General features: G+C 40.7%; 1 protein-coding gene across 10 annotated transcripts in view; it reads left to right on the top strand.

Moving 5' to 3' along the window:
* TBXAS1 (thromboxane A synthase 1) overlaps nt 1-24,761 on the top strand; it is a 259,778-nt gene that overhangs the window by 86,519 nt on the left and 148,498 nt on the right. For all 10 annotated transcript variants that reach the window (XM_072923497.1, XM_072923496.1, XM_072923495.1 and 7 more), the window contains one exon: nt 24,399-24,451. In XM_072923497.1, coding sequence (XP_072779598.1) covers nt 24,399-24,451 — 53 coding nt within the window. The remainder of the gene's footprint in view (nt 1-24,398; nt 24,452-24,761) is intronic.

The following is a 24,761-nucleotide window of genomic DNA, read 5'->3' as shown; positions in this document are numbered from 1 at the left end:
TCAGGGATTTCTTGAACAGTGTAATTTTTTCAGTAAAATAATAGTAACTGTTCATATAGTGTCTCTGAGAGAGGAAGAGGAAGTGTGGAAAGTGAAGGGGCTAAGGACAGTGCAACAGGAAAGACAGAAAAGGAGAGTTTAAGAGCTGGCTTGGGGAAAACAAAGTTATTTTACTGTAAGTAAGCCTTCTCTCTCAGGTAAAATAAAGGGAGATAATCACACTCTGAAACTAAAACATATCCAAGTTAATCGGCTTATCTCAACAATGGGAGGATAGGAAATTATTGCAGTTCTGCAGCTAGAAAATTATCTGAGTCCAAGATATTAGATTAAAAATTCTTCCATTGCATGAGAACAATTTGTGGTGTGTAAGTCTGATGTAATAGTAAATATGATTAGGCTGTTTAAAAAAAGTAGCATGTTCAATTTTTTCCAATAACTGAGCAGACTTGCAGCCAACAGGCTGCTGTTTTGCTACAAATTCCTGACTGTTTGCTCACCTCTCCATGTGCTGCATTTTTCCTATGAGTCTGGAAAAACGTGAGGGCTGTTTGTGATAGCTGTGTAATCATTGATGCAGGGATATACACAGCATGGACTTTCACACATGGATCTGTATGGGCTTTATAGCAGCAGGATGCAGAAAAAACTAAACCAAACTCTTTCATCAATTCCCAGGCTAATGATTTTATTACGTGACAAATGCTCTGAAAACAGAGAAGCTACATATCTGCATCACCCTTTCTCTCTGGCAAACACTTGACCTGTTGCTATGGCTGTGCTGTGCTTTTCTCCCCCTTTCCCATTCCTTTCCTTAAATGACAGATGTGCTGTTTTTAAATGTCATCAGCTCTGACATTTGCATGGCCCTGGTCGCCTGGTGCTGTACCTGTGTGCACTGCTCCCTGCCCAGCCTCCTGGAGAGCCACACTGTGCTGCAGCAGCTTTGGGGCTGCCCCTGATGTTTTGGGGTGGTGGTGGGTGTATGGGTTGCCTTGTTTTGGTCCTTGGTAGGTGGGATATGCGGTGGCGTGCAGCTGAGTGACGTGCTTTGGGTCCTTACAGTGGCGTGATCTTGTGTTTCTTTCCTCCTATTACTCCTAGCAAGCTTCAGTGATGCTTTTGACTGACTGTGTGCTTGCATCCCTGCCTTGCATGTTAATGAAAGACATCCCTCTCTTTAGCCCCTCTCAGCTTGGACAGGATACCCTTTGTTTACTCTGTTTATTCCAGTCTGGCCTACTTGTAGATCCTGGGCTACCCCGGAGCGGCCCATTTCTGCTGAATGGAAGTGGGGGCTGTGTGGGTGCTTTGTCTTGCTTTCAGTTTGGGATCTGGCTGGGCTGTGTTGTTTTATGGCTGATGGGTGGGAGTGGAAAAGGGGGGAGTGCAGGGAGGAAGCAGAGAGCAAACATTTTTTTTTTCCCTTCACTACGCATCTGCCAAAAGCATCCTTCAAGTTGGACGTAAAGGAAAATAAAGGGCAGAGTCCTAGCAGGAATGAAATTACCCCATGTTTAATTTTTAGCCTAGAAAGCACCGTGTGGGTGCTTAGAGAAGCTGCAGTGTTTACTGTTCTGGAATTTAATGACACAGCATTCAAACCTAAACAAGGTTGGAGAGAGGCAAACGGTGAGGGGAGCAAAAAGGGGGGAAAGGGAGGAAAAGGAGCTCTCAGGCTCTGGACCTGGATTGAATTACTAGAATAACATTACTTATATTGACAGTAAAAGCCTGCATATGGTTTTATGTTTCTTTGTGCAGATAAACAACAGAAGAATAAGATGGGGAGTGTGTGGTTTGCAGCTTGATAGCTATCTGTGTGGAACCAGAAAGGTTGGCTGTGGCATCATCAACCAGCCTGTTTCCATCTCCCCCAGATGCTTGTGTGCATCTGCTGTGGGCTGCTGACTGCCAGAACAGAGCTCTTGGGGTGATCCAGGTCTTTTCTCCCGTCCTCAGATTGCCATCACCCTAGATTGGGAGGCATGTATATGTATGTGGTGCATAAATATAGATCTAAACCTAGCTGTTTCACTGTCTGCAACATGACAGAAAACCTGGGGTTACATGTGGGTCTATGTGTATATTTCTACATCTATAAAGCCAGTCTTTCTCCCCTTTTAAGATGTGTATTTTCCTAGTTTCATCTGATAGTCTGTGTTACCTCCTTTGATCAGATGTTAGCATTGTCAGATAACCTGACAATGTTGGTGCAGTGTCTCTCTGTGGGAACCTAAAACAGGAAATCAAGACATCGAGACAATTGGTTGTCTCCCACTTGACTAAATGCTATTTGCAACCTTCAGCAAGGGCTGGACCTCAATTTCTGAAATGAGCACCAGGTAGAGCTGTGCTGTAGCTCACCCCAGCTTGTCCCTGCACTGGTGGGGCCTTGGCAGGGTGGGCTTGTGTCTGGGGTGCACCTCTGAGACCCTTCTGTAGAGACGTGATGTCCTCGGCTTCTTTGCACTTGCAGTGTTTCCCATAACTGTGTTTGCAACATTGAATGTGACACCAACTTTAAATAACATTTGTGGGTGCTGAGACGGTATCAGGGTGCACAAAGCAACTGGTAGGTTTCATGTGATAGAAAAAGGGGATGAATCATCACTGCCTTACTGGTGAATAATGGTGACCCATGCAATGAAGATGGTAGTGGTCATGACAAATGCCTTTGCTCTTCTGGATTATACCATTTTTCCTTTGAGGGAAGAAGCAATTCCACCAAGGAATGGTATACTGATGGTGTGGCTTTTTCCTAGAGCAGCTCTAACATTTATTTTTGTGCAGGACTGTGTGAATGCTTCCCACAGATCTCGGCAGTTGCCCCTAGAAGGAGATGTAGATATCATTGATGAGCACCATCATGGTTTTGGTATCCCTAAACCCATGCTTTGGTTGTTCTTTTTGGCACACTTCATGCCTGCCTTATCAAATGCTGCATGGAGGGGAAGAGGCAATGGTTGAGGCAGCTGGTAGCTCTTAAGTGGAAAGGGGATGATGCTGTCTGTGGTAGCACATCGAGTGAGAAGAGACTCCCTAATCATGCTCCTGGCTTTCCTCAGACTCTCGGTGTGATTTTTGGCAAAACTGACTGAGGCAAAGCTTTCTTCTTTTCTGAGTAAGCAAATCTCTTGTTTTGCTTCACCTTAGGCTTCTTTTATCCACCTGCAAAACAGTAAGGATGATGATCTGGAATTGATAGGCCTGCTTTTTGATCAGGTTATGGTGAAACATTTTGTACACTTCTTTGAGGCCTCTTAGACTTGGGAAAGCTGGTATCACTGCTGTCTTGGATGGACTGGGACATTCCAAGGCCAGAGGGAGTTTATATGGTTTTTTGCAATACTCACAGAGCAACTGGGGCTATGAATTAATGCCAGGCCTGAGTTCTGGCCTATGAATGAAGATATCTGAGTGAAGTGGTCCCCAAGATAACAGTGCTGAAGGATACTTCTCTTCTATGCCATCCTTGACCACTGTCCTGTGGTGAATTTTTGGTGGCAGCTGCCAAATGACTACCCAAGATCAGTGGGAGCAGAGGTCTGCATCATTAAAATGACACCTGGCTTGTGAGAATTGTCTAGCGAAGTTTGCCACATATTATGTCCTTTGGAGAGTATATTTGCATGTTCATCATCATCATTCACACGTTCCAGAGGGTTGCACATAACCCTCTGAATTTGCTATGCAGCCTGCTCTTCAAGCAGTGTGTACTGCTAAATTAAAGCCAGCTCTGGCCTGACATGCAGCAGCAGTGAACCCAAACAGTGGAGCTAAGCAGTGTTTGGGCTGAGAGAATGGGATAATGTGTAGTTGCAAAGGCGGTAGCATACAGGTAGAGCCAGTGCAGTCACAAACTGGGCTTTACCTTAGGCTCCAGAAGTAGGGATCCTCATCTTGAAAAGCAGCCAAGTAGGGATGTTTGAACAGGAGGATTCCAATAGCTATTGTAGTAAACTCAATAGGCTTTTACATGTGAGCTTAAAAAACCAGGACTGTTTATTGTCTTCTCTTCAGTTTTGCCTGTTGTTGCACTGGCTTGGAAGGAGAGGAGTAGATAAAATCTTTTAGTCCTTGAAATTAAGAAAGAAAGCAACAGAGTCAGGGATACTGTGAATAAGAGTAACTCTGTTATTTTACTTGAAATTGTAACTCACTCACATTACTGTCAATTTGGAGTTTGGAAGCATCCCATGTTGTTCACATTCTTATTGCATGTGGAGAACACCACATCCAGAAATCCAGTTCTTCTATGTCAGCAAGACCAGTATGTGTAATAATGGCCAGTTGTAATTCTAAAATTTCAGTTGTAATTTTAAAATTATAGAAGGCTCAGATTGGGTATTGTGAACAGTTGTTATCCATGAACCAACAAATTTAGCAGAGTCTTAACTTCATTAGCAGTGTCTAAATGCATTAGCCATATGCTCCTCAGCATATGGGTAAATACATAACAATTTATTTTCATTAGGGTTTTCTTACAAGTGCTACTAACCCAAGCTCCACTAGAAATGTTTACAGCATGACATGTCTTTCCAGATAAGAAGCTGGCTTTCTGTACACCAAGTCATCCTGAAAGGCTGACAAGCAAGATACTTCCCTGTGCTTTCTGGGAATAGGCAGGTACAGCTGCTGTGGGTCTGATCTGCTGCATCTAGCTAGGCTTGGTTTCTGTAAGGCTTTGTATTAAAATGAATAATAGAAGGCTTTGGAGAACTGCCTGTTCAAACATGTGCTGCTAAATCCCTGGTATTCATTGTGTGCCTGCCTTCTGGTTGCCTGTGATGCACCTTGGATGGCGTCACCGCTGGGTGATGCTTTATAAGACTCATGACCTTCTGGGGTCTTCCCACTTTCCCCCTTTCCGGGCAGGATGTAGACTTGAAATACAACTTTTCCTAAGAGGTACTGAGTGTGAAATTAGGTCATACTCATGGTCTCTAGTCAAATGGATGTGGTGATGGAAAGGCAGGGCAAATTTGTAGGGTGGGCACTGTGCAGGGCTATGAGGGCTTCAGTAGCTGCAAAGTGGCACAGGTGTAAGTTGGCTGTTGTGTGCTCAGTGTTCTCCTAATTTCTCAGAAGTAAATGAAAAGCTATTTTCTTGAGAGCTTTATATTTTGATTTTTTTTGATAAGCATTTCTGTATCTTGATCCAGAAACAGAAGTTGCCTAGAAAGACACTGAAGAGTAAAAAAAGGATCGATCTTACCAGAGAGGTAGTAAGTTCAAAAGTTAATCTGTTTCTCCACAGCCTCAGAGGCCTTGGTGCATGTCTAAGTTTAGATGGTAATGTGAAACAAGAATCAACTAGATTTGGAATCTAATCGGGTTTTTTTGAGACTTGACTGGGTTTTCTCTATTGGTTGGTTTTTAGAAAAGAAAAATCAACAGAAAGCCTAAATAAACCTGTGTGCTTTAAAAAGAAATGTAATTAAAATTGCGGTATTTTCTTTCTGTCTTTGTCATCGTACAATGCTGATGAATGGATGAGTGAATTGAATTATAGTCTTGGATTGTCCTTGGACTTTCTAGCTGTTCATTTTGTTTATTAACTATTAGCCTTTTCTCCTGCTTAGATTTTGTAATTTTGTACTACTCTATGAATTTTAGGAGATTTATAATAAGGCAGAGGGAAAAGTGAAGTGTTCTTTGGGCAGTTGCCCTGAACAGTTATAAATATTCAGGTAGCAAAAACAACTCCCTGAACATTGGTAACTTGTTTTACCTTACTACAAGAAAATTGAAAATTATAAACAAGAGAAAAAGAAACTGAGCTACATGTTTCAAAATATTTTCAACTATGTATTTTCATGATAAACTATGCAAGAAAGAAACATTAAAATAATTGGAAATTAGTCTTTGCTATTTGCTGAATTTTCATAGTTTTCATGTATTATATCTGATGGCATTTTTTTTGTTTCTGTGAGTCTAGAAAACTGTTAACTTTCATAGGCAGGATGATGCCTGGGTTGATTTAGGTAGAATTAGTGAAAGTTAGGGTCAAGGAGCCATAAGAAGTCACATACAATGGTGAGTTGAAATATTATCTGCAATGGTGAGTGAGACTTTAAACAGGGCTGTTATTCTTCTACTGAATGGTGCTTTTCCTGTTCCACTCAAAATATGGGGAAATGTGGGGATTTTTCAAGGAATTTTGAATGAGTTAGAGACAGGACCTCTGAGTTTTCAGATGATGTGGTTTATTTCTCTTATCTTCTACATAGATAGGAAGAGTGAGTTTGGCTTACATTTTTACTGTATGGTTCAGAATGTCATAAGACCTCTAGTTATAGGACTTTTAAAGGATTTATTGACTAATAAAACACTGTTAATAAGGATATTTATGTTTTTGATACAATCCTTAAATATTTAGTCTTATGGACTCATGCTACAGTGTAAGTTCTCTTAGCTAATCACGTTATGATACACAAAGCTACAGTATTGTATTCTAAGTTTCTTGGTTACCTTTGTAATTACTTTTATTTTTTTCTATGTCTTAAGCTCTAAAACTCTAAATTTTCTTAACGTGTTTCTGCTTTAAGCTATAAATCCACATTCTTGTTTCTAGTACCTACCTTTTCTAAGGATTCAGATAAAATCCAGTGTTTAATTCTAAGCTTTGGCTTACAGGCCTGAAGTTCTGAGAATTCCCTTCATTTTGGATTCCAACATCTCCCCCTTCTTTTTTTATTAACAATATTTCTGTGATAGTTTTGTTAATTATCTTTCGTATATATTGGAATAGGTAAGGTATTGTTATAATTATGATGATAATATATACACACCTATTTTATTTTTTTTATTATGGTGTAAGGTTTATCAAGTAGGTCATTTAATTATATTTTATCATCAATTCTGATTTTAGTTATACTTTCCTTTAATTTTTGTATGCTCTTATGAATGAATTTTGAATGATTAGATAGGTTTATGTAATACATTCCATCAAAATTTTCACACCTATGTTTGTGTACTAGTAAAAGAAAATTTATTGTTCTGTTTTGTAGGGTTTTATGTCTTACACTTTTGATATCAGTTAATAAACTACTTAATGTAAGAGAAGTAGTATCAGTTTGCTTGCTTAACTAGTACTGTAACCGATTTAATTGTTTTAGGGTTATTGTCAAGGTAAGTTGGGGTAAAAAATAGGTGTTGAAAAGATGTTGAGGAAAGTCTCTCTTTGGACACACAGAGAAAGGGGATTGTGAGCCCCAAAGTCTTCCCTGATTTGCCTCTATTTACTCTTATTTCCATATATTGAGAGGAAGCAGTGGGTGATAAGCCCTAGATAGGATAAGGGATGTTGTGGCTTTAGAGAGTAGTCTAGGAAAGAATCACAAAGGGTTATGAATAAGAAATTGGTTATTGATACCTGATTTTTGCAGAGACGTGAACACATCTGCCTTGATCTGTTAATACAGTGCAACATGTGGTATGGTGTGATGAGGTGGAAGGAGGAAGAGTAGCACTTGATTTATCCTTATTTTTGTTCCACTTCTGAAGGCAACCTAGGGCAGAAGCACCTTGCAGCCAAGGTGGAGTGGAAAAGGCACTTGATCACAGAGAAGGAGGAAATGGGAGAGCTTTCAGGGAAAAGAAGTTGTTGGTGACCTTATACCAGAGGTCTCTATTTTAATAAAGATTCTCATAAAGTTCATCACAGATAGAATTAGGCACCTTGCAAGTATCTTGTAGTTATATTTGTGTTTATATTTCCCTACCTCTTTTTTTCCCTCCTCAGTGCCCCAGGGAGCCATCTCTAAGACCTCATAAACGTGAGATTTCATTTTCTAATGCTATTTCATTTCCTGGATGGAGGACCTGCCACGAGAAGACCAGACCTCAAATTATAATAGCCCTATAAATAACTCCCTAAGGCAAAGGGAAAAAAGAAAGCCTTTGAAAGACAACCGCAAATGCAAAAATGGAGGTTTTTGGGTTCTTGCAGAACCAGACTAAACAGTTCTAGTTAGAATATGGTTAAATTTTGAGTTTCCCTGTTTATTTCTTTGCATTGTTTACATACAAAACTATATCTCAAAAGTCTTCAGAGGTCTTTTGCTTGAGCTTAATTTTCTACAGTGTTTTGATGCCTTTTGTCCTGTCTTTAGATCCTGCTAAAAAATTGAATTTTCAGGTAAAATTGAAAACAATCCAACAAACTGACTAAAACAAATACAAAGATGGCTTGAGTAAAAATAGTCTGAAAATGCAACTTTTTCTTCTTTCTGGGTAAGTCGTTTTAATTCAGCAGACCCAGACAGTCTGCCTGCTTTCTGCTGGAAAGCTGTGCGGAATTGGCACATCGACTAGAATAAAAACATTCCCGAGGAATCGGCGTCTTCTGTCAAAACATTTGAACAGCTCCTGTCTCCCAGAGCACAGCACTGCTCTGGAGCCGGCAAGGGAGCTCTGCAACGTGTGGTGCAGGCTTCCCCTTCAACCTCCCATCTCAAATCCACCTTCTTGCATAAGCATGGGCCAAGTGTTTCAGGTTCAATTATATTTAGCTGTGGAGGCAGTAGAGAAAGCAGTTTACAGGAGCCTTTTGCAGCATGGTTGGACCCGTGTAAAGATGTCCTTCCTCTGTTCCCACTAAGACTGCGTTGTACATGGAATCTTTTAGGTTGCAAAAGATTCTCGAGTCCAACCGTTAGCCCAGCAGTGCCAAATCCGCCACCAAACCGTGTCTCCAAGTGTCTCATCTACATGTCTTTTAAATACCTCCAGGGATGGTGACTCAAGTACTTCCCTAGGCAGCCTGCTCAGTGCTTGACAGCCCTTTTGGTGCAGAATTTTTTCCTAGTGTGTGAAGGAAAAGTCATGGAGTTAAGGTTGGAGGATCCCAGTATCTTCCTTGGTAAATATGGTGCCTGGGGATAGGTACGCTGGCAAATCTAAGCTGCAGGAGAAGTCCTGCTGCGCAGGGATGGGACTTCCCCCCCAACATATGTCTCAGTGCCATGTCTTTTGCTGCTGTATGACTCTGCTACATGTAAGGTTACCCTCCCACAGCGAAGTTCAACTTCTGTGTTGTGGAGTAATAATAATAATTTTCATTATTTGATCAATTAAAAAAAAAGTGGCTAGAAAGAGACACTCGGCAATTACAGCATTTAACAGAGCAAAGTGAGATGAAACTCAGCATTTTCAGCTTGACACTTATTCTTTTACTTTTGATAAGTAGTATCTTAGTCCCTCAGCACTTGAGATGAAGGAGGTCTTGCTAGTAGGCTCTGCTCAGTATGTATAAGACTGGTAAAATCTGGTCTGCAGACAATTTACTAGAGATACTGTCTGTCTGTTATTAAGACTAATTGCTTAGGAATGTAATTGTATCATTCCTGTTACCAAAATTTATATTCCCTGCCTGTCTCTAGCTAAATGAGTTTTTATTTTTGCAGAATTTCTGGCCTGTTGCGTGCTTAAGGCATTGTGCTGGACACCAGGCAGTCGGTGTTTGAAACAAATGAGGTTTTTCTTTATACTTGACAGAGAGGTGTGTCTTAAGCAGCACTTTACTGTGTGGATGCACTAGCAGATGGTGTCCTTTAAGGCTGTACATGTGACAGTAGCCTGTTTGAATGAGTATCCATGCTAGCTTTAGCACCAGGAGGAAATTAAAAGTCCAAATAAGTCACTTCCCTTCCCCTGCTCCTTCTGGGGGAAAGGAGGGACCAGAAAAGTGCCTGACTCTTGCTGCTGAAAGGGCTCCTCACAGCCATGTCACACACACACAGTGCTGAACTTCTACACCCTTTTTGTAACCAGGGCAGTCTCTAGCGTGCTTGTCTAAGCCTCGCCCAGCAGAAAAAAACATTTATAAATGAGCATAAAAATAAACAAGGGGGGAAGGCAAGCAACCCAATGTGTGTGGTTATTTTGTACACTGTGGCACATGCCCAGATAGCAGTGGTATTGTTTGGAATACAGATGGCATCACTGAGAAGCGTGATGGAAGACAATGACGTGTGCCAGCCTGAGCAGGGAGGGCAGAGGTGGCTCACAAACCAGCTCTAGATCTGCATGGATTAGTGTCAGCACAGCAGACTTACAGGGGATGGGCTGTGAATGTGCATTCTTTACTCTATTACTTATCCCCTGGGCCAGAAGGGCCAGATGTGTTGCATTGCATAGGCAAGATATTTAATCTGTGAATAATCATTCCTGATGGATCCCCTCCAGACAGTCTAAAAGTTACATGACTGAGTCCCAGCCTATTTTACGTAGAAGGACAAGACCACCTAATCCAGTGCCTTTATGGAAGGGAGAAGGTGGAATTGCTGTGATTTCACATTTTATCAAGCATCTGTGTGCTCCATGGACAAAATGCTTGTATACTGGTGTCTAACTCAGGGCAGCTAAAGCCATACATTGGTACCCAAAAGTGTCACTGTAGGATTTGTCACAGGAGTTAACAGGTGTTGGTACTTCTAAATATTGCTATAACTCCTTTTATTTAGTTGTGCAAAGTCTAGCCTGCTGCACTCAATTTTATCTTAGGCATATACTATGCTGAAAAAATATGGTTACCTTTGGGATTCAGGTTTCTGGAAACTGAGGTTTCCCATCCCTAAAAACTTTGGACAAAGGGCTCTGAGCAACCTGATCTTGTTGAAGGTGTCCCTGCTGACTGAAGGTGGGCTGGATTAGAAGGCTTTAAAGATCTCTTCCAACCCAAGCTATTCTATGACCAAAAAGATGGAAAGGTAATTCATTACAGTATGGCCATATGGGAGGGAAAAACATGATAAAATCCTTCTCGGAACAATTATAGCAAATATATGTTAAAAGGCTTTAAGACATTTCATGGTGATGAGCCCTTTTTTGATATGCAACTTAACAGACTGGAACAAGTGTTAGAATTGAAGCCTCTTAATATGTTATATTACTGTCTTGCAAAGGTCTGAGACTTTGTGTGGACTTACCACTGTCCTAACACAGGAGCATTCCCTTGATGTGCTGAAAATTTATCATCTGGAGAGGGGAACTTAAAGTGTGCTTGCAGTTTTACGGGCAAGGACACTGAGGGCTGTGGCTGTAACAATTTTGCCTCACCACTCATTGAGACCAAAAGCCAAGTACCCTCTGTGTTAACTGGGCATGGGGGAAGGTATCCAGTGATTCCTGAGCTTGTGCAGGCAGAGGCTGTGACAAAGGCTGTGGACTGCATCGGCACCTAGCGGGCTCTGGCACAGTGCCACAATCAATGCCACCTTCCCAGAGTCCCTGTTGCTCCAGGAAAGTTTATGTTATCTGTAGGAGGATGATGCCTCAAAACATCCCTACTGGAATAAATAAATACCATATATTGAGAGTTCAAACCCAACTTGCTTTTCTACTACTTCTGTAGTCAGTTTGGTAATTTTCATTTGGTTTAGGAAAAGTAGAAATAAGTGTTAAATTCATGCTTAAAAGATTGCATCTCTTCAGACAGATTTGTTATCCTTTTTCTCATTTTCAACAAGTAAACTTGCTTTTGCAGCAGAGATTTTGACATTAAGTGTCTTGATAGAATAATAGGCATGAGATGGATTGCAATCTATTGCCTCAAGACTTTGCCAATCATAAACCAAAATCAGTTAATGCATTGAGTTAAATCTTGCTATATTGGGCAGTGTGCTAGTAGTATTAAAAATATAAATCCAGAAAATATATTGATTATATTATCTCCATAGCAACAAACAATAATAGGATAAATGTTAGCTTAATAATTGTGCTTTGTGAAAACCTTTCAGAATAATTACTGCATTGTGGTCTTTTCACAATGTGGAATGCAATAACGCTTCTTCCTTGACTGCAGTCACCATCAGCACTGCGTCAAGAGATGTTGTTTTTGTGTGCATGCATATGTATTCATGGGTAATTTTGCTCCGGGTGAAACAATTCAGCAGACTATTTTGGGATCCATTTTTAAATGGTCAAGACCACAAATTGGCAATTGTTTTCCGTGTGGCTTGTTTTCTCCCATCCCCTCTGACAACTGGCTACCGTAAAAAGAGGTCGTTAACATTCCTTTTCCTGCCTCTTTCTTTACAAGGCACAAAGATTTTGGCACATAAGGAAAAGTCCAACTATTCTGTTAAGGATTTGTGGGAGAGTAACTCTGCTCTAAAGACACTGCTTCATATCTGTTCCTTGAATTGAATTTAATCTATCATCCTGTAGAAATGACTTGTTTTGCAGGAGCTGAGGTATTTGCCTGTATTTTAGGGAACCTGGCTCTCTTGTGCATCCTACATTGTCATATAAGTAATAACCTGAGGTAGTTATGAATATATAGAGATACTTTCCTATATGTAAGTAAGGATGTGTATGTATAACATTTTTAGCCTGAAATTTTGGCAGGAGAGTCAGAGGACTGATATATACACTCTTCATCTGGGTCTTGCTCTTTACTTCCACATCAACCCTGTAATTTATATCTTGAGTTAAAAAGAGGCATTAACACAAATCCATGATGAAGAAGCCAAGTTTTTAGAGTGGCTCTGTGTAAGCTCTGCTCAGCAAGAACAAAAACATCTCTATATTGTCAACCCTGTGTTTCTAGCCACTGTGAAGAAAAATAACTCTACCCTAGCCAAAACCAGCACAATTGGTAAAACCTCCCAGTTTAATCCATGAAGTTTAAGCAGCTAAACCATCCTGTGTCTATGAAAGGTCCTTGGGGTCCTGGCAGTAGATCTGGAGTCCCTTCTCCTGGTCATGCCAGTATTTCATATTGAGCAAGAGCTGGGTTTAGAGATCAGCTAGCTCTGCTGCTAAATGTTGCACTGGCAGGAGCTTCCCCATGGCTTTTGTAGGGTACCCCATGCTATTCCCAGTTGTATGGATGTCACATTGCTTAGTGGACACTCTTCCATGCCTTTTCCTGTGGGACAAACTCTGATGTCAGACAGATTAAACTTTGAGCACCTTTTCTAACTGCACATCATTTTATTTTGATTCTTACTTATGGAGAGATGTAGTCATTCAAACGTCCCATAATTTGTCTCCTTACTGTTTACCAAACAGGGATCCCCTTTCCTTTGAGGACCTTCAGAAGAAAGCCCCTGCTTTGAAAGCACTACCTAAAATAAGTGACCCGCTTGGGCCTGGGAATGTGCAGACCCTCTGCTCTGCACAGGTGTACTGTGTACGTAAGAAAAGCAGGAGAGTGAAAGAGTGCTGACAGTTTTCCATCTGAGATGATGCCTTCAGCAGGAGCTTGGTTGTGCTGTTTTCCTCTCCAGTCCCTCCAGGTGGTTGCTTTATGGGGATGATGTGATGGAAAGGTTGTTTTATATCCCTGGCAGTGATTACTTCCTGCCAGTGGCCCAGTTTCTTAAGAATGTGGTTAATTCACAGGGATATGGAGGAGGAGTTGTTGCCCCCGACTTTGGCCTTATGCTGAGCATCTAGGCCTGCATAAGTGTTGTACTGAATGAGGGTGCCAATCACTTTTCTCCTTTCCCATGTGCAGATGAATACAGTTATGAAAGGACAGCTAAATGCATTGGTTCCTCTGGAAAATATCTGGTATTTACAGGTGTGTAGCGCCATTCATTAAAAAAAAAAAGAAGCCCACATGGTTTAACAAGGTGTTGTTTTTTGGTTTTTTTTTTTTTTTTTTGGTGGGTTTTGTTTTTTTTTTTTTTTTTCCCCTGGTGCTGTTGCAGAATTTAGCCCTGAGTGATGATCTAGAAACAGAAATGAATGGCTGACAGGAGCCAACTGAATCCCCATCTCCAACCTTGAGTTCTTCTGTTTATGAAATTGTCACAGTTGAAACTGTGACTGTGCTTGACACAGCCGGTACTAGCCAGTGATCTTACTGATTGCTAGAGCTCCCAAATTCTCATTCCACTGCAACCTCCTGTTTAGTTTCCTTGTGCTATATCAGCTCCTGATGCTCCCTGCAATCCTCTCCCCAGCCCACACAGGAATTGGCATTGTGTGTTTCTGTCTGCCTCTTCCTAATCCCTTTCCAGGGAGGCCTGATATGGCTTCCTAGTGTTTCTGCGTTTTGTGCTCAGCTCCTACAATCTACCACATGGGTGGCTTGGGTCTTAATCAGTGTTTGGCTTCAAGACAGAACATGAAGAGTAACTTCCCCTATGAAAACAAGGAGATTTTGCTGGAACAGTTATTTTAAAATAGGTGAAGAGTCAGCTACCTGTTGTAATGTGGCAGTGGGGGCTACAGTATTCCCAAAGGGATAAAAGCATTCTGTACAGAATGATCTTGCAGCCCGTCTCTGTTCATAGTGCTTTGGGTAGGTCTGTCCTACCTGGTGCCATGTCACTCTGGGAGCAGGATGAAGCGCTGGGAGTGTTTGTTCCCATAGCTAGGCTGAAGATACTGCTCTGCAGACACATTCCCTCTCCTGCCCTGCTGAATGTATGGGCTCGCCTCAAGCCTTGTGTGTGTCAATCTGACATGTCTGCCCTTAACCTTGTGGCTTTTACAGAGGTGTCATGTGATAGATGGGAGCAAAAGGGACCTGTCATGCCTATGCCTGGCCTGTCCATGCTGCAGATAGCAGCATACTCTGCTCTCCATCAGAGGCCACTACAATCTACGGGGATGTTTTTCTCTTTTTGTGCTTGAGAACTGCATCCATACAAGGTGGGAATTAGGCAAGAGGAAGCTGAGCTTGTCTGGCCACGTTAAAGTACAGAAATAGTCCTGGTATCTTTTAGTAATGCATTAAGTGGCATGATTAATTCTGTCACATGTAGTGATCTTTCCAGGTCTCTTCTCTTGATGCAGGACTCTGTGTGCTGTTTAGTGCTTTGATTTGTTGTGTCTTAGCATCATCACAATAAAAGATCAAAATTTAAGAGCTGAATTTGTGATTATCTTAAGTTCTTTCACTTGTGATTATCTTAAGTATATATTTCATAGTTTTAAACTTGGTGGTCACAGAAAATTAGGTGGCATGGATTTTATAAAGAGTTCATAAACAATGGCAGAGACCCCTAGCACTATATGAGGAGAATATCTCTGAGGAGGCCAAGATATTGCTCAATGAATGAGTTATCTTGTGTCCTATAGATGAGGTTTTCTTGAATCCCACCTAAATAGTGCCTACTTAGGCACTAGTGAGCAGTATGAGATGGCCCAGAGTTTGCATCAGAAAAGAAAGCTTAATCATTGTCATCCTAATTCTGTAGGTGAAAGTGCAAGATTTGCACATGGATGTGTAATTTTTTTATTTCAAAGTCTGTTGGCACTCTGTGGCACTCAAGACATGCTTTTTCACAATGGGTTTGGTTAATATATTTTATCCTTTTCATGGTTTAAAGGAATCTGTTGTTGATGGGTCTGAGAAGGAAGAGGACACACTTCTGAAGTGGAAAAGCTCCTTGGAGGAAGGAGTCCCTGCCTCCCTTTCTTGGGAAAGAAGTCAACTCTCATTTCTTTGAATGCCACTTTGTTACCCCTGGTTGAGTTTTGCTGTGTTGTTAGAGTACTCCCCAAATCTTTGTTTTCCTTAGATTTAGCTGCCATATCTGTATGTCCTACAAGAAGTTGTTTCAATTTCTTCAAATTATGCAATGACCATTTTGCTTCTCTTAAGGAAGGCCAGCAAAGAAAATGAATAAAGTTCATTCACTGTTAGTGAGATGTGCTGAATGCTTATGCTAAGTCATCTGAGACATTGGGCTCACAGTGAAAATCCACATTACAGTGGTCCTTTATTGTACAATGAACTCCCTCCTATAGAGAGCACTGTAATTCTCTGCTTTCCTGCTGTAATTTGAGGATACAGTAATATTAAGGCAGCAAAGGTTGTTAGCGATCCAGTGGAATTACATGTAAGTAGAGATTGTGTGGGAGAGAATTACACTTGGTTTGGAAGGAAGACAACTTAGAAGACATTTAGTGGAAATTACATACTTTAGTAAAAAGAAATAAATCTATTGTTCCTTTCTATTTTTTCTAGTTTCTTGACTTATTATAAATATATGTTTATCAAAGGATCAGAAACTGCAGTGAGTCTGTAAGACCTCATATGGAGCCTTTCATGAACACACATTGAACAAATTGTAATTCTCTTTGTACATGTCTTCATAATGACATGTTTTCTGGTTTGGACAAAGGTTCCTAGAAGGCTGAATTGGTGTCATCTGTGACATTTACTATGAAGTAAAATAAGGGCCTAGCAGGGGTAAGTGTTATCTAGACAATAGTCCTAGTAAAAATAATAAGTTTGTAATTATATCTCTATACTAGATATAAACAAGGTCTAAGCTAACAGCAGGTAACTTTCAAATAGATAAAAAGAAATATTTTTTTCTAACCAGTGTAATCAGACTGGAGAATTCATCATTGCAATAATCAGAGAATCAAATACAGCAGCTGGAATAATTTGAGGGTCTGGATCATTTTATGACATAATTACATTTGTAGCTATGCATACTATAAGAGTAACTCAATCTTAAGGTAATAGTTGGGCGAGGAAGAAACCTCCCTCTATTTAAAGAATTTTAGAGTTAGCTGTGCATATACAGTTCTTTTCCTCGTGCCTTTCTTCAAAGCCTCAGTCATATGATATGTCCGAAAGCTCAGAAACAGATCAAATTTGTTGATATTATTTTCCTCTCTCATATACTGTCTCTGTTTCTGTGGCAGAGAAGGAATGTTTTTGTAAGCTACCAAGGAGGAGGATTGTGAAACCTTCAGCTTGTCTCTGGCTCTACCATTGACTTCTTGGGTGGCATTTGGCAAATTGCTTAATCCTGTGTATTTTCAGCTCCCCACCTGTGACAGATTGGCATTTAACAGCCCAGAGATGTTGAGGAAATGAAGTCTATAAAGTGAAATGAAATTGAAAAAAAGAGACAAGAAGAAAGCAAGAATCTCATTGCAGTATGCCAAATTAATGTATGAGACTATATCTATATGAGAATGAGTTGGAAAGTTGAGTCAACAAGAAGTGTGAATGCAGTGTGCACATGTGAAAGTGTAGTAAATCTTCTCCATGAGAAGAGTCTCTCTTATTCTAGAAGTGACTGTAGATCTCCTTGAGGGGCTGGTGTAGATGACCTGTGTTATTCATCCTACACTTAATTTTTATAAGTATCCACATCTTGGTTCCTATCCCCACTGTTCTGACTAAAAGGCTTCTAAAATCTTGCAACTTCAATAGTCAATAATTTTCATCTCATTTCAAGCAACATTTATCCACAGCCAGTTTATACGACTTTGATCTTTTAGTAATGTAGACCTTTATATTAAATAGATATTTTTCTCTCCCTAGTGATTCTTCCCGATACAGTTCTAGACAGCAAGCTTGTCTCCTCCCTTTGGTCTACTAAAACGAACGTTTGGTTAGCTAAAATGGACTCTCCTAATTATGACTTGTAAGAAAGGCCTTCTATTCCCCAAAGATCCTTGTAACCTTTTCTTCCAGTTGTTCCATTCTTAATTCATTCCTTTTGAATGTGGCAGCTCATCAGATTTACATGCAGCGTTCCATACATAGAAAGCTTATCCCAGATACTCTACATCTGTAGTTTCCATCACACTTTTTTCCATCATACATTTTCCATCATCTTTATCTTATGGTTAATGTGTCCACCCAGGTTTTTCACTTCTGTCTTATTTTCAAGCATTTACCTACTACTGCAGAAATTCTTGAGTTAACATAGTCTCTCTCTAAGGGCATGAAGCTTTGCTTTCAACTAAAGACGCTCCTCTGTTGCAGTTGTTCAAGTCATCCAGTTCTTCTGGTATGACAATCTCAGTCTCTCTGCTTACTGAGGAAAGCATCTGTCTTTTCAGAACCATGTACTTCACTGAAGCCTGACTCCCTTTTGTGCCAAACTCAGTCCTCCAAACATTGAACAAGGTTTGTCCCAGGATTGGCCCTTGAGAAAACTGTGGATTTCCTCCTTTCCTGGCTGTACCTTTTCTTTCTACTCCGTCCATACTTGCTTCCCTACAGCTTTGATGTTTACTGTTTTTTGGTTTTTTGTCCTGATTTTCATCCTTTTGGGTGTGACAGTGGTTCCCCAGCCACCAGACCAAATGCATGAGGGAAATTTCTGTGTATCTTTTGCTGCTGCCTCGCCTAGAAAATATGTTATTTTCCTAAACAAAGAAAACAAGCAGTATATCCCATTTTCCATTCCTGTGACCCTCTTTCCATTAAGTGTTTGCCATGGGGCACCTGAGGGATTGTGAACTGGGTGGAACTCCATCCCGCCGTCTACTTGGGTAGTGCAGGTGCTTTAAACTCTGATGTTAAAGACATATGGTGGCTTTTGCAAGGAAAGCCTGAGGACTCAGGGTCACATGCGCTGAGAAATCTTGCATGCTATTGAGGTCAGGCTTTCCACTGGGTGTTTGCTTCCCTGGCTCCCCCTCCCTTCAACTCTTCAGTTATCAGCTTATTAGAATCAGCCATTAACCTGGCTAATGAGGAGAAACAGCAAACGCCAGAAAAGATGACGTGCTTTTCTTAATTACCATTTGGAAACTTGACTGGTTTAAACAGTAAATGTCTCAAAAAAAGATAAACCTCAGAAAAGGGTCCAAAGCCTTTCTTACTTTTGTAAAGCTGGCACACTCATGTGGAGAAGGATGAGATGAGTACTTCACTGTTGAGTGGGCATAAAGGTAGTGCCCTGCTAAAGCTGCCAAGGTGGCTCTAAGCTGAGGTGCTGAATGGGCACGACTGGATTGTATTGTGCCATCTGATCCTTTTGGGTGATATGGTTAAGGTGATATCTGGATGCCTTCCTTTGTGTGATATGACTTCAGCCCAAGAACCTTTGTCCTCTTCAAGTAGGAGAGGTGACAGAAAAAAAAGGGGGCAATGAAGGGCATAGGGTAAGAGAGAAAGGAAGAGCTTATGCAAGAGGGGAAATATCAGTGTTTCAGAGAGGGACTAAAGCTGTTTCTCTCAAGTGAGATAACAGCTCTTTGTTAAGGACAACAAGGACTAATACAGCACACAGAAATAACCTGCCCACTTAATTTTTATTAAAGATCTGAAAAGGTAGAAGGAAAGAAATTTACGATTTGTTTGGTATTTAGCTCAGGTAATTTTTTTTTTAAATTGTGTAATGAGAACACATTGTCCAAATTTTCATATGCAGATTCAATTAGTGTTCAGTTAATTAGCCTTTACAGATGAGATTAACTTAATTACATAACACTAACCTCTCTTAATAACTATTAAGGGTACGAAGGCTGCCTCTAATAAATTTAGAAGGGCTATATGTGTTTTTTTAAATCTGAAATGACACACACATAAATTAAACCAAATTATACACAGAGGACGACCATTAATGGTAATGATCAAAAGAAACAAACTACGTACATAACTCAGAATCAGGCTGCTTAGAAGTTCATGCTGTGTTCCTCCTCTTGTCTGCTGGCATCCTAGTGATTTCACTAGGATTATTACTGGAGCTGATGTACAGTCTGGGGTCATTCCTTCAAAGAAGGTTGGAGACAGATACAAGGTTACTTTAATTAAATGTTAGCTTGTCTTAAAAAAAATCATTTTGGGTACTAGGTTATTAGCAATTTTCTTTTTCAGGTGGTCTAAGGAAAAAGGATGTGCAAAAGCCCATTGGATGCTAAAAATCTGATCCAAAAATATTTATTGTCTTTATGTACCATAAATAACTGTATAACTTTTTTTGTCTCTTGATATGAGATGTGCACCTGAACAATGATGCTGTTATTATTAATATCACAAGGAAACAAGGAATCACATCTGATATAGGGTGATAAAGGTGGAGCATATATGGGACTAGTTATGGGACATGGCATCTTTGGTTTCTGAGTCACAAGTTTGAATCCAGGGTGTCTTGGTAAAGTGACTGACATCAGATAGTATCTGATACTTTTCAGAAGGGAGCAACAAAAGAAACCTTTTCCCTTGGCTGATCTTGCTTGGGTAATGTTTCCCACTTTCAGTGAATTTTGATGGGCTCATCACATCCATCTCCACAGAGCTCAGTAGCTTTTGTGACATTCAGTACACTACAAAATTCGTGGTCTACCCTCATTACATTCTCTAGGACCCATTTTGGAGTCCAGATTTTGAGTTACTGTCAGGGGCAGGCATCTGCTGGATCCCAGCTTTGTGGCTCTCTTCAAACCATTTTATCTCATGACCCCGAAGAAGCACAGTGAAGTTCATAAACTACATCATTTGTTTTTCACCTGCAGTGAGCGGAAGTGTTCAAAGCATCCTCCATATAATCTGAGTCATTTTCCATTTGAAGCCATGAGATCTGCAGGTATCGAGCAACTAAAAGGGATAGGTTGGAGATGCCTCATATTAAACACCCCAAAATTCAAAATGTATTGCTTCTCTCTGAAATACTGCCTCTTTCTGAAAACTTTGGCTTAGTGCCTACAACCGTTTTCAGCAAGGAGGGAAGATGACATTGCCGCAGATATTTTCCTTGCTGTGAGGAACTAGCAAGGTGAATATGCAATGAGGGGGAAACTGCTGAAGTATCTGTCTTAGAGTGCCAGAGTCTATTGAAAAAAAAGGAGAGGGGATATTCGAGCAATTTTAGCCCTTTCATGTAGGCAGCTCAAGCTGAATCTTCAACATTCGATATCTCAATAAAAATGGTAGGCAGTGACCAGACTTTGCTTTGTTTGATGCAGACCGAAATCTTGTTCTCTTCCATGGGGTTTGTGCCTGTATCCCTGAGAGCAGGATTTGGCCTTGTGAGTGGTTCTATCCACAGATCCAGATGATGATACACACTCAGAGGAAGGGGAAGAATGCAAATTCCCTGCAGGGAGGCAACCGCCAGATATGTAAACAAAGAACCTTCTGGGTGTGCAGCAGTCAGCCCACTTGAGCTGCTGTTTCCATGGTATACCAGATGCTGTAAAATATGCTTTCTTCAAGGGAAGAAGCTTTTCCTACTCCTGCATTATCCTGTTTGATGATGGACTGTCCTCAGGCTGGTACCTCCCTGTACGGGCCACACGTGACAAGTCCCCCTGGCCCAACCATTTTCTGGGTTGATGATGATAGCTCATTTTCTGCAGCTTCCAAACAAAGAAAACCCTAAGTGATTTTTTTAAAAATTTGGAACATCATTGCTAACTATGCTTTTAATTTTTACTGCTGAGTGTTTAATCCATAACAGCTCTTCCTGATACACATAGTGTCATACCATAATACTGGGTGCTTTTGCTTTTCTGTTTCCTTCTGTTTTTCAAAAAACATTTCCATTTTTTCCTAATTATTCTTTTCCTAATCACCCTGTTGCTCTTTTATAATTTCTGCCTTAGGGAGATTAAAGACACTGGGTACTAGTCAAGCCGGTGCCATTTCTGAGTTTGATTGCAGATCCCCCAGTGGATAAATACAAGGAAAGGAAGCAAAGATTGGTGGTCTCTACTCCCATTTTCTTGTAAAACAGCAGCTGATTGTGAGCAGGTGCTTGGTTATGTCATAGATACTAAGTACAAGTGCAATTATAAAACATGGACAAGTCTGCAATAATTGGTTGAAGCAAACCAAATTCAGCCAGTGTAAATAAGTTACCAAAAGCACTTATAAGGCTTTCTGTGCTTCAAACATGACTCAGGGGAGGAGGAGGGTGTTTTCAGGGTACCTGTCTACTGGAGGCCATGTTTGGGGATGATGCTGCAAGACTGGCAGAGCTGTGTGGATGTGGCATATCCTCTCACTCTGTGACCATGCAGGTTCATTGGCTTTCCTCATGGCCATCAAGAGCAAACACAGGGGTCTTTTTATGGCTCTAGCTTCCTCCTCTAGCTGAAAGGTGTACCTTGGTATGTAAGGGATATATGCACATGCCCTCTGCCTTGCCTACAGTCCAGCCACCACAGCTCCATGGGGTCCTGTGTGTGCTGTTGGCTTCTCTTTCCCAGGCCTGCTGCCATGAGACCTGCTGCCAGGTGCTTACCAGTCCCTGAGGAGGCCAGGACAGCAGTGGGTCCCAGGCTGGTAGTGGCAAGTATGTGGGTGCAGTACTGCACGGCATGAGAAAGTGTCCTGGAGTGTAGAGAATTAAGGCTTCTTTTACTCCTGAGATGCTTTCTCACAGTCTTTCCCAGGTGCTTTTCAACTCCTTCTCTTCCCCCACCCTGCAGGCTAGTACTTCTCTCTTTAGGGAAAAAAAATTGAGTGTGGTTAATTTTAAGCCAGTGCAATTATTTAGGAGTCCTGGAGGTAGAAAACCAGTTACTGGTTAACAGATCTGATTTGAAACGTGCTCTGCCTGACCCCTCTAATGTAGTGAGCCAGAAGCAGTTCTTCCAAGGAGCTGGCTTGCTGGAAAGCTTTTTCACTGAATCATTTAAAGCCTAGGCTTCTTGAAAATGTTAATATCCTGCTGGCTCACTGGAATGCAGCTGGTGGGTACAGCAAGTGCAATACCTGTGTGCGTGCTTGCAATCCAAAGCATGCTGAGCAGGCAGGGTTCAGGCTACAGCGTGGGTGTCCTCGCTGAAGGCTCAGGCTGGGAGGGAAGTGGACTGGAGAGCAGACCCGATTTGGCATCATCCCACAGGACTGGAAGTTCCTCTGCCCTGGCCAAGCATTGCAGCTGTGGTACAGCAGCGCTTTGCACCCTGGTGGGGCTGTGCCCGGTGACCTCGGGATGTGCCCTGCGTGGCTGGAAAAGTCAGCGGTGTTTGCTGGCACTGCCTGGGGCTGCTCTCCTGGGCACAGTGGTCAGAGCGTGCCCATGGGCTGAGCCTGCTGGACCAGCCTGAAATGGCCACCTGGAGAAGCTGACCCCAGCATTCCCCCCTGCATCAGTAGACAGTGTTTATAATGCTGAAATTATAGCAATTGCAGGCTGGAGTCCTGCAATGGCTGGAGTGTCTCTATAGCTACAATGCAGGTCGGTGTGAATGTATATGTGCCTTTTCCCCTCCCTTGGTGTCTCCAGGCAAAAGCCTTTTTGAGCTAGCTGTCTGCATTTGTAGCATTACAAGGCCTTAAATTTTGTGTGCTAACTCTTGAGGCTTTTCTGCTTACCTTAGTAGTGAAGAATTTTTTCTGGGGAGAATATATATTCTTTTCTACATTCTCCTCAGGCTGTCATCTAATCCACCTCTTTCATAATTTCATCTTTAGCATGTTTTCTTACACATCATCCCGTGGTTTTTGTAGCTAAAGGAGAACCTATAGTTATTTCCTTAAACTGGGGACATATTGTCCTGCAGAATAAAAGTATTATAAATCCAGGATTAAACAAAAAAAAAAAAGAAAAATAAAAAGCACAACTGCACTATAAAAATAAAAAAATTGAGGGACTCTATGAGAGGAGGATTGTAGGTGGTGGCAAGCGCTTTGCTAATTTGGACAATAAGTTGGCACCTAAGGGTGTTAAGTCAGATCATTACCAGATTTTCCCTTGCTTAGTGTGGCAAAATACTCTCAAAGCATATACACATTATGGGGTGGTTTATTTATGTCAGCAGTAGATGTATTTACAGTAGCTGTACTGTTCTAGCTAATATTCTGTGCTATGTCATAAAAACAAAGATTAAATATGAGATATAAGTATTCTACTTTTTTTGTGAATTTTCTCTTAAGAACAAAAATAGATCGTGATAGTCTGTCTTCCATTAATATAAATGCAGCTTAATGCAATCAAATGGGTTACTTTTTCCATAGAAAAGTTGCAAACACAATGGAGCATGTTCCTCAAATATTGTGGTTTCATTAAAACAGGTTTTTGTATCGTTCATTTTCAGGGATATATTTTGCACACCTTCTTTAGATTGATCAATTTGAATTCATTTAAGACACTAACAATTGAGTATAGTGACAGGTTTATTTAGATAAATGGATATGAATTTTCTTCAATTATGAAAATGAAAGACAGTAAAAATGGTAAGAATTAAAAAAATAAATCTGCTTACTATTCTGTGGAATGTACCAGCTGACTGCCTTGTGCTAAGCTCTGACTTGGCAGGTTTGGGGATTTTTTTTAATAATATGACTAAAACCAAAACAAGATGACCTTGCCATATTCCCTGTTCTTCCCTTTTGTATAGTAAGTCATATACTTATCTTCTTATTAATTTCTGTATTAGTGTTCCATCCATTTGCATATCTGAAAAAAATGGAGTCAGGACCAAAATAATGAAGTTAGTTTAAAAATAATGAATCATGAAATGGCAAAAAATTTTGGAGAATAAAATATTGATGAAAACATGTTTCATGTCTGTCCAGATCTTTTTTGGGGTTGGGATTTGTTTTTCAAGCCATCCTTTCTAGACTTTATGTTCAACACATATGGACGAAAGGTGAGGTTATGGGTTAATACCATGGTTCTCCTGGCTGATCTTCAAAGCTTTGTGTGAGTGGTAGAAACAGTATGTAATAGAACTTCTGCTAAGCACTTCTCTAAAATACTATGTTTGTTTTTCCTTTCTTCCAGGGTTTTTGGGAAAACCACACAAAACTCATAAAAGAGTATGGACCTGTTTGTGGGTAAGCTTAGCAGTGCTGTCAGCTTTCTTCTTTCTGGCTCTTGCTCTTTGGGATTGTTGGGTGGGAGAGGAGAAAATACCAAGATAAGGTGTTTGTCAAAATGCAGAGTGCAGTGTTTCAGTTTGGAGGACAGAGGTGGAGGTGATTTGATTGCATGCAGCAAATACTCTTAGCTTATTTTAGTTCAACATTTGGGATTGGACTTAATTTTTCGCTCTCTTATTTTAATTATGCACATAAAGTTTAGTCCTTTTCAGAACTGTACAAAGCTACCAGCCTTCAATATTCTCTTTTCATCTGCATATTCTTT

The sequence above is a fragment of the Taeniopygia guttata genome, chromosome 1A (assembly GCF_048771995.1).
Source record: "Taeniopygia guttata chromosome 1A, bTaeGut7.mat, whole genome shotgun sequence".
In the NCBI taxonomy this organism is placed as follows: Eukaryota; Metazoa; Chordata; class Aves; order Passeriformes; family Estrildidae; genus Taeniopygia; species Taeniopygia guttata.
This window is presented reverse-complemented; position numbering and strand designations above follow the sequence as displayed.